The sequence below is a fragment of the Bufo gargarizans genome, chromosome 8 (genome assembly GCF_014858855.1).
Source record: "Bufo gargarizans isolate SCDJY-AF-19 chromosome 8, ASM1485885v1, whole genome shotgun sequence".
NCBI lineage: Eukaryota > Metazoa > Chordata > Amphibia > Anura > Bufonidae > Bufo > Bufo gargarizans.
The window spans coordinates 76072669-76086079 of NC_058087.1; the positions used below are offsets into that span (position 1 = coordinate 76072669).

General features: G+C 43.4%; 1 protein-coding gene across 1 annotated transcript in view; it reads right to left on the reverse strand.

Annotated features, from left to right (window-relative positions):
* Positions 1-6616: 6616 nt before the first annotated feature.
* Positions 6617-13411, reverse strand: part of LOC122945394 (aldehyde oxidase-like) — a 186771-nt gene continuing 179976 nt past the window's right edge. Inside the window, exons 34-35 of the mRNA XM_044304465.1 lie at positions 12764-12931; positions 6617-7465 (exon numbers count right to left, since the gene is read on the reverse strand). Of these exons, the coding sequence (XP_044160400.1) occupies positions 7415-7465; positions 12764-12931 (219 nt within the window). The 3' untranslated portion in view covers positions 6617-7414. The remainder of the gene's footprint in view (positions 7466-12763; positions 12932-13411) is intronic.

Consider the following 13411-nt stretch of genomic DNA (forward strand, 5'->3'; position numbering starts at 1 on the left):
TGTGGGGCTGTATAGTGTGGGTGCCTGTATACTGTGGGGGGCTGTATAGTGTGTGTGGGGGGGGGCTGTATAGTGTGGGGGGGGGCTGTATAGTGGGGGGGGGGCTATACTGCTGTACTGTATACTGTGGGGGTCTGTATAATGTATACTGAGGGTGCGGTATAGTGTGGAGTGCTATACTGCTGTACTGTATAGTGTGGGGGGCTGTATCGTGTATTGTTTGGGGTGCTGTATACTGTGAGGTGTTGTATACTGTGGGCTGCTGTATACTGTGGGCTGCTATACTGCTCTGTGGGGTACTTTATAGTGTGGGGTGCTATACTGCATACTGTGTGGTGCTGTATACTATAGGGTGCTATACTGCATACTGTGGGGGGCTGGGGTGCACTGTAACACTAGGGTGAGCCGAGCCCTGGTCTCCTTCCTGCAGAGTTGTGCCCACTTCCAGTCTGAGCCCAGCTGCCCAGAGCACTGATCCTGAGCCTGCTGGAGTCTTCAGTACTGTAAGTATTTACAGTCATTCACTGTACTCTACCACATGTGTGGATTTTTTGTGTGTGTGTTGTGGTGGAGGGCGTGATTGCCTGCTAAGGTGTGGGAAGGCGGGATCCAGGGGGCCCAAGTAAATTTTTGCCCAGGGTCCAATCAATATTAAAGACGGCCCTGAGGGGTCCTACTGCAGTCTGCGGCAAGATTGAAAAAAAGTAGGGACAAGGCACTGCAGGAAGCTCTCACACAACTGAAAGAAGCAGAGCAGAGACAGAAGTTTCATCATATTGCCCTGTCTTTAGCTGCATTACAGAACTGAAGGTCTTCTCTGAGATCCATGCTTCTGTACCGTCAGGAGTTAGGGATGAGGCGCCTAAAATCAAATTTTTGTCATACGGGAGATAGAGCTGGTGCACTACTAGCACGCAGGTTAAACTGCAGGCAGGCGGAAGCTAGGATTGATAGACTGCATTGTGCTAACTCGCTGATCCCCCACCCGTAAGACATAGCTAATGCTTTCGCATCTTATTATTCCTCATTGTATAACCTAAGGCTTGACCATAACACGCCCAGCCTATTTCAGCTAACATTTCCTCTTTTTTGGACTCATTATCTCTTCCCTCCCTGTCCCCTGATGCCCTACGCACTTTGAACAAACCTATAACTAAACAGAAAATCCTCAAAACTATTAAAGCCACATCAATCAACAAGGCACCAAACGGTTTCCCAGTGGAATACTACAAAATATTTCACTCCACACTGCTTCCCTATTTGGAAAAACTTTATATTGGCTTTATGTCTTCTGGTTACAAACCCCCTGACATTCTTTCAGCCACAGTGGTTACCTTGCCTAAACCTGGGAAATCTCCTACCACCCCCGAAAATTTTAGGCTGATTTCCTTACTCAATACTGATCTTAAAATATTTGTTAAAGGGATTCTGTCACCAGGTTTCACCCCCTCCAGATAAAAAATATGGTTATGTTCAGGGAGCTTTAACCATTCCTAATGTGGTCTTATAAATGTAATCTGTAGGCTCATTTTGCTAAAAATACGCTATTACTAACCTATCATTCATAAAAATAAGGTGCCCAAGGGGATGTAAATGGATCCAAGCTGCCGCCCGCACCCGCCGCCGTTCGTGCCCAGCTCCGCCTTTCCCGACCTCAGGAGGAGGGAGGCGTCACAGCGATCTTACAGCAGGAGGAGGGGGGAGGGAGGGAGAGTGGGAGGCGTCACAGAAGATTATGAGGCGGCGCTGAGGTCGGGAAAGGCGGAGCTAGGCACGAACGGCGGCGGGTGCAGGCGGCAGCTTGGATCCATTTACATCCCCTTGGGCACCTTATTTTTATGAATGACAGGTTAGTAATAGCGTATTTTTAGCAAAATGAGCCTACAGATTACATTTATAAGACCACATTAGGAATGGTTAAAGCTCCCTGAACATAACCATATTTTTATCTGGAGGGGGTGAAACCTGGGTACAGAATCCCTTTAAATTACTAGCTGCTCGTATAAATGCTTTTCTGCCTTTCCTGGTTGCCTCTGACCAGGTTGGCTTTGTGCCTGGCAGGCAATGCAGGGACGGCACTAGGCGTATGTTTAACTTGCTCCAGATCGCAAATTGGTCCAGGACCCCCATTGTCTTTGTCTCTTTGGACGCTGAAAAAGCATTTGATAGAGTTCATTGGGGGTTTCTGGACCAAGTGCTTAGGAAATTCGGATTCCAGGGACACATCCTACAAGCTATATCTGGGTTGTACTCCACTCCCTTCGCAAGAGTCTTGGCCTCGGGTTTTCTATCAGAGACTTTCCCAATCACTAACGGCACCAAACAACCCCTTATTTTCACACTGGTTGTGGAACCGTTGGCGCAATTATTCCTCACATGCAAGGAGATCTCAGGGGTTCTGGTAGGTGCACATTCTCATTGTATTGGGCTCCGTGAGTCTCCATGCATTATAGTGGAAAAAGTCCCATAATTAGTTCGCTGAAAAGGAAAAAAGGGATTTTAATTATCAGATCAAACTGCTTATATTATATTCACAGTTCAAGCATCTTGGCTCCATTGTATATAATTGAATATAATATAAGCAGTTTGATCTGATAATTAAAATCCCTTTTTTCCTTTTCAGAGGAACTAATTATGGGACTTTTTCCACTATAATGCATGGAGACTCACAGAGCTTTCCTATCCACTAATGTATTTCTCCAGGGGGAGAAGCCAGTGATATGACATCAGTTCCTTTGCATTTTGTTTGTTATTTAAGACATGTTATGAGGATCCTTGTATATAGTCTGATGAAAGCACGTTTGAGTGCTGAAATGCACCACTATGAATTAATATGTGACTAAAATTAAACTCTGCATAAAAAATCAAGAGCGAGTACCGGTCCCTCCTTTACAGCTGTATCACTGGGATGCCCGCCCGCTGACACGTGCACCGCCGAACTACAAGGAGCAGTGCCGACCATCTAATCTTGCATGTTATCCTTACTTTGTCAGATCCTCTTAAATCCTTAGAAGTGGCTTCCAAAATACTTACCCAGTACTCCTTACATTCATATTGCAAGCTTAATATCAACAAAACAAATGTACTGCCCATAAATGTTCCGGATACTCTAAGACTTGAACTCTGTAACCGTTATCAATATAACTGGGTCGAAAAATCAATGACCTACTTGGGGGTGGATTTGACTCACTCCATCTCTGGGGTGGTTCCCCTTAATATGAAGAGTCTAAAATCAGAATTATGCTAAGTACTCCAAGGTACAACTATCCTGGATTGCAAAAATAAACACGATTAAAATGTTAATATTACCAAAAATATTATATACATTTCGCTGTGTCCTGCTCAAAATACTGAAACCTTTAATTGAGCAGCAGCAAGAGGACATGTCCTGTTTTATATGGGGTAACTCCCGACCCAGAATTAATAAAAAGGCACTATACCCCCCCCCCCCCCCCCTCCGTCTAGGTGGCTAAGGTGTCCCAGACTTGCACAGGTACTACTTAGCCAACCTAGTGGATCAGGCCATGGAATGGTGGTCTCCAAACGCCTCACCAATGGTTTCATATAGAGGAACACTTTGTTAAAAGGAAGTTCTTGAAAACGCTAATGGCAGCATATGGGCTGAAACCATATAGTTGCTCTCTACGTTTAAACACTATGCAAGCTACCTTTTTTGCCTGCTCGAAATTGCTTAGGTCTAGAGCACAACCAAATTTGGACATCAGATCATACCCTATCACGACTATAGAATATCATATCCCTACACTCTCACTTACTAACTGGTTGAATTGCGGTGTGTGGGTACCCTAGATTGCCTATTTGATGCCTCAACACTGAAGGATTTTGAAACACTATACTCTACTTATGCATTACCTAATTCGCTATTTTATCAGTATTTGCAGATCCGTCATTTTCTTTCTAACATCCTTATTGAAGTAGAATTAGATATAGAGGATTCACTCTACAGGCTACTTAAGGTTGATAATACCCACCGATCCAGTCTTTCAGTTTGGTACTCGATCTTTCTTTCAGCCGCTGGTAGGGGTAAACAACCTTTTATGCTAAAATGGGAGACGGAGCTGTGGAAAGAATTCTTATTGAATTCATGGACAGATGCCATGTACTGGTTTATGAAGTGCTCTAGGTGTATTAATCACTCGGAACAGAACAAGAAAATACAGCTTTGGTGGTACTTGACCCCGAACAGGTTGTCTCACATTATCCCAAACTACTCATCCTTATGCTGGAGAGGATGTGGCCAAGTTGGCACCCTGTTTCATATGTGGTGGCAATGCCCTTCAATTACAAACTTCTGGGCAGAGATATCTGCTATATTGGAGGAGGTGACGGGTCTGCAAAACGTGCTGAAACCTGAACTGGCTATCCTAAGATTAGGTTTGGTTGAGATTCCACATGAAGCTAGGTGGATTGTAGCCCATATTCTTAATGCCTCGAATAAAGTGATAGCGTGTCAATGGAAAGAGGCACATTCCCCCTCAATAAAAGAGGTGGGTACAATTGGTAAAGTTCCATATGAATTGTGAATTGGTGCTCGCTCACTCACTGCATCACAGGGTGATTACACATAATAGGTGGCTTATGTGTTTGTCCAGCAATTATGCTACACCATTACCAATCAGTATCTTCTGAAGGTTTGTTTAACAAAAACCAAAGGCACCATTTGACCAGAAGAACCTTTTAACAACTGTAAAGCATGCTGGTGGAAATGCTGTGGTTTGGGTGGCTTCAGGACCCGAAAAGTTCATCATCATATATTCCATCATGAATTGTACCAAAGGGTGCTTGAGGTTAATGTGAGAAGACCATCTTTCAGAATATTGAAGTGTAGCTGAAAGTGGACCTTACAACATGGCAAACACACCAGTAAATCCAGCAAGCAATGATTGGAAGAAAAATAATTATTGGGGCAGATTTATTAATGTTAATTAATTATTAATATAAAAAAATTAAAAATAATTATAATTTGCAATTTTCAAAGCTTCTCTGCCTTTTTGAAAAGGGGCAAGGCTTAGTGAGAGGGAGAGGGGGCCTCCAGTGGCCTCAATATTTACTATTATTTACACCAGAAACTGGCATAAATTATGGGTAAAATTTACCCTAGCTCATAGCTTGTGTATATTTCAGCTTCAGGCAGAAGGAAAGCCAAAAAATACATAATATTTATAAAGAGACCTGTGCCTCTTAATAAATTTGGCGCATCTTTTGCTATTACTAGAGTACGGAACAGCAGTTTTAGTAAATCTTTTGCATTGTATTCTTGAATGACCAAGTCAAAAGTTATGATCTAAGTCTTGTCGAAATTTGTAATGGACGTGCAAGAAACCCTTCAAGCTTTTCACAGCTGAAATAATTATTCAAAGACTAGAAGTTATAAGAAATCTCTGCTGGAGATGGTATCTCCCCGGAAACAAGGTATAAGAGCTATTAAATGAGATTGTATAAGAATATATCCAATATTCTAAAGTAAAAAATCATGTTATACCCACTACTTTCTCCTGCGCTGTTCTCTGTGCTGTTCCGGTCCTCCTGCTGTAACTTGTGTACAAATTGCAGTGATGATGTCCCCGTGTGCAGTGCACGACCGCTTCAGCCAATCACTGTTCTCAGCGGTGTAATTGCTGCAATTTGTACACATGCTTGTGCCGCTAGATTAAAAGGTCCAGGCGCGAGATTGACTGGGCCAGGAGAGATATCTGACCCTGTCCATCAAGGGGGAGGGAGGTGTTTCTTGAGTAGCAGGGCCAGCCCCTTGCTGCTCAAGGAGGCTGATATTTGAATGAATTCAATTTGTACAATCGATTTGCTAATCACTAATTATTGAAAAAGCAATTGGCTTATGTATTCACTTACATATATTTTTTATTAGATTATCTTTAAATACTGAAATAGTCAAATATTGAAATGACAAAACATGTTAAAGAATATAATAGCTTACATGGGTTGTCCATATATTTAACATGACTGTATCTATATTCTAATGATCTCACAGATCTCATTCTAGTGACTTACAGTATATATGGTGATAACACTGTCTGCTGGACTGGTACATTACGGCATTGGTCACTAGAATTGCATTAGTCCTGGATGTTACCTGCTAGTAAGTGTAATTTCTGTAAAAGCAATGAGAGAATTGCGGAAAAAAAAGGAATCAAATTACATTCTAAAGGGGTCATTTATTAAGACCGCTGTTTTAGATGCCGGTCTTAATGAAGGCCTGCACTGGCGGTGGATCTGCCAAAGTTATATAGAGTTGCCGGCCTCTACATATCTTCGGCGGATCCATCGCTGCTTCTAAATGTAAGACAGATTGCTTGCTGTCTTACATTTAGACCATTTTGTACACCTAAACCAGGTGCAGAAAATGGTAAATGAAAGAGACCCGTTGGCCCATCGCCTTCCCAGCCCATACAACAGAGATAAAAAGGAAATTTTTCTGAACCTTTTTCTGGCGCTGAAAACAGGAGGCGTAGATGCTTCTTTTTTTTTAAAAGAAAGTTTTTTTTTTTATTAGATAGGGGGTGTGTCGACCTGACATCACGGGTAGCGTCATAGTTACCAGATCCCCGCCCCCCCCAAAAAACCCACTGGCCTGCGCGCCAAAATACTGTTCAAAAGACGATGTTCTGTTACCTCTCAGCATACACTTTTTATTGTCCTGATGAAGAGGGCTGTACGCCCTTGAAATGCGTTGACAAATATAAAATAAAAAAACAACTTTCTTTTTAAAAAAAAGAAGCATCTACGCCTCCTGTTTTCAGCGCCAGAAAAAGGTTCAGAAAAATTTCCTTTTTATCTCTAATATTTACCTCTCTTGCCACAACTGGGGCAGAGAAAAGGAACCTTTGGCAGCAGTACAGGAACCCGCATGCTGGACGGGAGAATACCGGCACAAGGTTTATAAAGTTGTTGTGGCTCCACACAACATCACACGGTAAGCGCATCTTGTATGAAGTGCATCCAGACTGTAATACAGCCACACACACGTGGCGCGGCCTCCTGTCTCCTTTTGTCTTTTTTCCTTTCAGCCCATACAACACCCACTTATTTAGACCTGGCGTGAGCAGGGAGAAGTCGCAGATTGCGGCGCAAAGGACCTTTGCACCACAATCTGCACCAGAAATACATCTAATTTAGTTATATTTCTGTTTAATAAATTACCTGTTATATTTCTTGATTCAAACATATTAAGTATTTTAAGCAACACAGGCAAAGCCATTAAAGTGTCAGATATATCATCAGTACCACACACAAAATAAAAAATAATAGAAAAGCCATTAAAATGTTATCTCTGAAGCTATAATTTTGGTGAACATAGACAATTCCAGGAATAGATTTGAGGCTCCTGTCCACTTAGGAGACAATCCTTCTGTTCAAGCATTGTACATCTTCTATGTCACACATCAATGGACCATGGGATGATAGATGCAGAGTCATCTTTTTGAATCTACAATTAAAAAAATAAAATAAAAGTAGTTAAACCAACAGTATTGTCCAGTTGGCACAACCGCTTTTGAAAAGCTGTTTTATCCAAAATTTAAGTATGGTAAATAGTATCAATTCTGATGGGATTTGATGACTGTTTAATGTGTATGGGGGTGTTCCACCTCTTCTCCATTGGCAGGTGTGGGAATAAAAAGCATCTGGCACGTTGGATTTCAGCATGTTCAATCCCTTTCTGGCAGCAGCTTATCCTCTCTTCCTATTGAGAATTTATGCATGCTAGACCAAACCGTATATGCATGTGTTTGGTGTAGCTGTTGGCCATAATGAGCATTTGTCCAACAGCTATCTAGCTAAAAGTATTGTCCAAGATCTTGATGACCAATCTTCAGGGTAGGACATTATTGTCAGATCAGTGGGGGTCCAACACCCTGTACCCTCACTGATCAGCTGTTTCCTTGAAGTTATGGTGCTATAAGTTGGCATCAGGACTAAATAGCTCCATCTATTGGGTACTGGACCAGGCTGATAACTGTAGCAGTGCTCCCATTTACTTCAGTTGGAGCAGTGATGCAGTTGCCAGCTTTGTACACTACAAAATAGATGGATTTGCGTAATTCTGGCACTGACTTCTGGTGCCAGACATACAAGCTCTTTAAACAACCATGGGAGAACAATAGTCAATCTCAAGTCACAAGCAGATAGGTATAAAAAAATTGAGCAAAGAAAAACAAAAATTATGGGTGACCTCAATTAAGACTTAACTGTAATAAAATACTATGTGGGGATTTGCTCTGGTAGACAGGCCAAGCGGACGCAGTAAAGAGGCAAAGACCAGTTTGTAATTCAAAAAACGTCAGTGTTTTATTTACACTTATTGCAACAAAACAGTATGGCAGTCCATTTGCAATTTTGGTGTTAGTTCACACCCAGACAGTTGATACAGCAATACAATCACCTGTTATCCTAAGTGTTAATTCACACCCGATCGGCATTACTCAGGACAGAGCAGACCTCTCAAACTCAGGCCTCCAGCCTAGCACATGGCTCAGATTCCAATCCAGCGATTGCCAGAGCTCCTCTGTCAGAGAGAGGTAATCACACCCAGCTGAAACTGCCAGCAGTTTTTTGTTATAGGCCAGTCAAGACCCGGCCTGGAACGTGGGGAGTAGTCACCCACCCAGAACTTTGACTAATCCCAGTAAGAGCCGTCTCGGATCAGCTATACAGCTATAGTAAATAGCTAGGTGTCAAACAGCAACTGCTGCTGACACATGAAAACTGGCTCTTACTCCACCCATGCCAGGAACCTCAGTGCCTTCCTACAACAGTTGAAATGTTGACCCAATAAAAGAGATTAATGAAACAACAAAGCGCTAAACACAAATAACACACAGTGGTGTTGGTGCAAAACTGCTGTGCTGTACCAAAGAAAACGGGTCTCTACCCCTAGAAATCCCTCCTCTAGTGTACCGCTGCACAGGGGAGACGTACAATTGCCCTCGACAGGGCAATCCCACTGTGTTAGTCCTCCTTCCTGACTTATTAGCCAGACTGGAGTGTGTTTCTTTAGACGAGGACTCCTTGCTTGTGTCCATTGATGTTGAGGCCCTGTATTCCTCTATCCCACATCATCTTGGGTTAAAAGCGGTTGAATCTTTTCTGATGACCAGAGGATGCCAGTTTCGGGCACATAACTCCTTTATTTTGCGACTGCTCGAATTCCCTCTCACCTGCAATTACTTTCTCTTTGACGGTACCCTTTTCCACCAGCTCAGTGGCACCGCGATGGGGAGTCCTTGTGCCCCATCGTACAAGAACTTGTTCCTGGGCTGGTGGGAGAAGAGTATAGTCTTCACGGACCCCCTGATCCACTCACAATGGATATTGTGATGTGGGCAAGATTTAAAAATCATGTCTTTATCATATGGCATGGGGCGGGGGTGTCGGGAGGACTTTAAAAATCTACTAGTGGCCTTGAAAAAAAACAATATAGGCCTTAGATTCACTTCTGAAATCACCACAAACTCACTCCATTTTCTGGACGAAGTGGTCGAAAGAGGCCCTGGCGTGGAAATTATTACTAAGACCTTTAGGAAACCCACAGTGACCAACTCCTTATTGACCTGGGAAAGCTATCACCCGAGACCCCTTAAAGGGATTCTGTCACCAGGTTTCACCCCCTCCAGATAAAAATATGGTTATGTTCAGGGAGCTTTAACCATTCCTAATGTAGTCTTATAAATGTAATCTGTAGGCTCATTTTGCTATTACTAACCTGTCATTCATAAAAATAAGGTGCCCAAGGGGATGTAAATGGCTCCAAGCTGCCGCCCGCACCCGCTGCCATTCGTGCCCAGCGCCGCCTCATAATCTTCTGTGACGCCTCCCGCTCTCCCTCCCTCCTCCTCCTGCTGTAAGATTGCTGTGACACCTCCCCCCTCCTCCTGCTGTAAGATTGTTGTGACACCTCCCCCCTCCTCCTGCTGTAAGATTGCTGTGATGCCTCCCACTCTCCCTCCCTCCTCCTCCTGCTGTAACATCGCAATATTACAGCAGGAGGAGGGGGGAGGGAGGGAGAGCGGGAGGCGTCACAGCGATGTTACAGCAGGAGGAGGGGGGCGGGATGGAGAGCGGGAGGCGTCACAGCAATCTTACAGCAGGAGGAGGGGGGCGGGAGGGAGGGAGAGCGGGAGGCGTCACAGCAATCTTACAGCAGGAGGAGGGAGGGAGAGCGGGAGGCGTCACAGAAGATTATGAGGCGGCGCTGGGCACGAACGGCAGCGGGTGCGGGCGGCAGCTTGGAGCCACTTACATCCCCTTGGGCACCTTATTTTTATGAATGACAGGTTAGTAATAGCGTATTTTTAGCAAAATGAGCCTACAGATTACATTTATAAGACCACATTAGGAATGGTTAAAGCTCCCTGAACATAACCATATTTTTATCTGGAGGGGGTGAAACCTGGTGACAGAATCCCTTTAAGCAGGGAATCTTCAAAAGCCAATACCTGAGAATGAGAAGGAATTGTTTAACACTCAGGTACTTTAAAGAGCAGGCAGGGGACCTGCGGGTGAGATTTCATGAAAGAGGATATCTGGATCACATTTTGAGAAAGTCCTATCAAAGAGCCTTGAAAACCAAACGGAACTCTTAAACCCCAAGATAGATCAAAAGGAGAAGGAGTCTATCCGCTTGATAGCCACCTATGATGGTGGAGCGAATGAGGTGAAAAAGATCATTTCTAAACTTTGGGGTATCCTGAAAATTGACCCCGATATTAGGAATGTGATAGCGGAAGCCCCACAAATTACATTCAGGAGGGGACAGAATTTACATGACCTCCTTGTTCACAGTCAAGACAGTGGGACACCCAAGAAGAGCGAAGGGTGGTTGCATCCAATCAGTGGATGTTACCACTGTAGTGGCTGTACAGCTTTCCTACATATACTAGTAATGTGACACAGAAAAAATACTCCATTAAAGGCTTTATCAACTGCCGGTCCAAGGGGGTCATTTACAGGGCAGAGTGCGGCTGTGGAATTAAATATGTGGGAAAAATTACCCGGGAGCTCCGCAGAAGAATTGGAGAGCATATGGGGGGACCTGCGTCACAAAAGGGACACCCCCTTAGCGAAACATGTCGACTTTATACATGGGGTGATTATTCCAGAGTGAAATTTATGGGGATAAAGATTGTCCCCCCGTTAAAGAGAGGAAGGTACTGCAGAGAGAGACCTGGTGGATATTTGAATTGAAAACGACCCAACCAAAGGGTCTAAATGAACAATTATTTTGTGGTTGTTATATCTGATCTCCGCCAGGGACTCCCTCTGTAGTGGAGCCTCAGTGAAGATCCTTTCAGGCTACACAGCCATTGTGTTATGTTTGCCAGGTATAGTTAAAAATGTATTATCCTGTCATTGTATGCCCTATTCAGACTGGGCAGGGTCACTGCACGATGCTGCAGTCTGTAATTGTACATACCAGCGCTGTCAAGCAAATTGCGCTATTTTAGAAGGAGTGACGGGGATGTCTTTGGCTTAACAGATGTCCTCTCTCCCATCCAACCACGCCCCCTAGCAGTGTCACTGAGTGGGTGTGCCAGGGATCCTGAAGGCACACCCACTGCTGACCTGGTGATTGCTGCACCAGCCCCCGTATGATCACTAGACGGTCCATGTGACTGTGAAGTCATGGGCTTCCGATCACGTGACGGGTTACGTGCTGGAGGGGATGCAACGACTGCGTAACGCGACTGCCTTTAAAAAGCGTGAGTGTACAGATGCTGCCGCCACACGCTGCTGCCTTCGGCGCAGCTGATCATTAACAGCTCAAGAAGAAACAGAGGGCCTTTCTCTGTGGGCAAATTTGATGGCTGGATTCTCATCAAACCGCCAAAATGACTGAATAGAGTCATTCTATTTGCCTTTAAGCTAAGGTTGAATTGCTACTTACCATTGCATGAATTGATATTTAAGCTAAATTTGAATTGTTATCTACCATTGCATGAATTGATACTTTATCAATCGCTGTGAGTCCCCGGATGAGTTGGCCCTAGGCCAGCGAAATGCGTTGGGATTAGTTATATTTTTATGCTATCTGTTGCAGAAAAAGCTATATGTACAGGTTACTTGCTGTGGTACCAGGTCTCCCTTTGCTTGCTCCCTTTCCCTGACGAAGCTAAGCAGTCAACTGGCGCAGCGGAGGGACGTCAAGGGACACATTAGGAGGGAGAACTAACACAGTGGGATTGCCCTGTCGAGGGTGATTTTACGTCTCCCCTGTGCAGAGGTACACTAGAGGAGGGATTTCTAGGGGTAGAGACCCAGTGCCCCCCTTCCCTCCCCCTTTTTCCTTTGGTACAACGGGACAGCAGTTTTGCACCAACACCACTGTGTTATTTTGTGTTTTATTAATCGCTTTTATTGGGTCAACATTTTAACTGTGTAATAAAAGTTACCGTAAGTCTTAATTGAGGTCACCCATGATTTTTGTTTTTCTTTGCCAGACATCCAAGGAAACATCTGATTTCCACTGGTGGAGGATGTTGTAACCCTGCATTTCAGATATTAATATTCTATCCTGAGGATAGGAAATCAATATGAATATTCTGGACAACCCCTTTAAGCCTGTGACTGCATACAATTGTTGTAAAAACCAGTTCTAAAACAGCTTTTGTAATAGTACAAACATATGATGCATGTTTACAATGTGTTTACCTCTTATTATTTGACTATTTTAGTATCAGAGCTTCATTAGAGACAGTACATAAAGTAAACAAATAAGAAATTGAGTTACCATCTTAGTGAATTTGTCTCCACATGCCATACGTATCTTCTCTGGGGTTGCGGGACTGTTCATTGTAAAAATGTTAGACAATCCCCTCTCCATTCGAGCAGATGATACAGCATCCTTTATAGCAAAATAGACAACTGATCCCAAAAAGAGAGCTGACTCTCCAATACCCTAGTGTAAGATAGAAGTAAAATATAAAAATAAAAAAAATCAACTTTTGATATGTCATATTGACATTTTAAATTTTTGATTGTTAGGGGTCTCAATGCGGAGACCCTCGATGATTGCTAAAATGAGGAGAAGGAAGTGTTCACAAGACTCTGTCTCTACTCACTGCTCGAGATGGACTTGAGACATGCTCATAGACATTTGTATTGAGCCTGTATTCAGCAATGTACAGAGACAGCAATCTGTGTAAGAGTTACATTATCCTGGTTTTTGTGATCAGTGGGGGTTTTGGCACTCAGTACGTCAGCGATCAAAACTTTTGATATGTTTCTATGACATATCAAAGGGTTGTTAAAAGTATAGGTGCGCTTTAACAATACTGAGTACAAAAACAGTGTTTTCTCAGCCATAGTTATATTTTTTGGGTTATACCACAACTGCTCTATTCTAGAGATAAAGTGCTCTGTAGACACTTTCACCTTT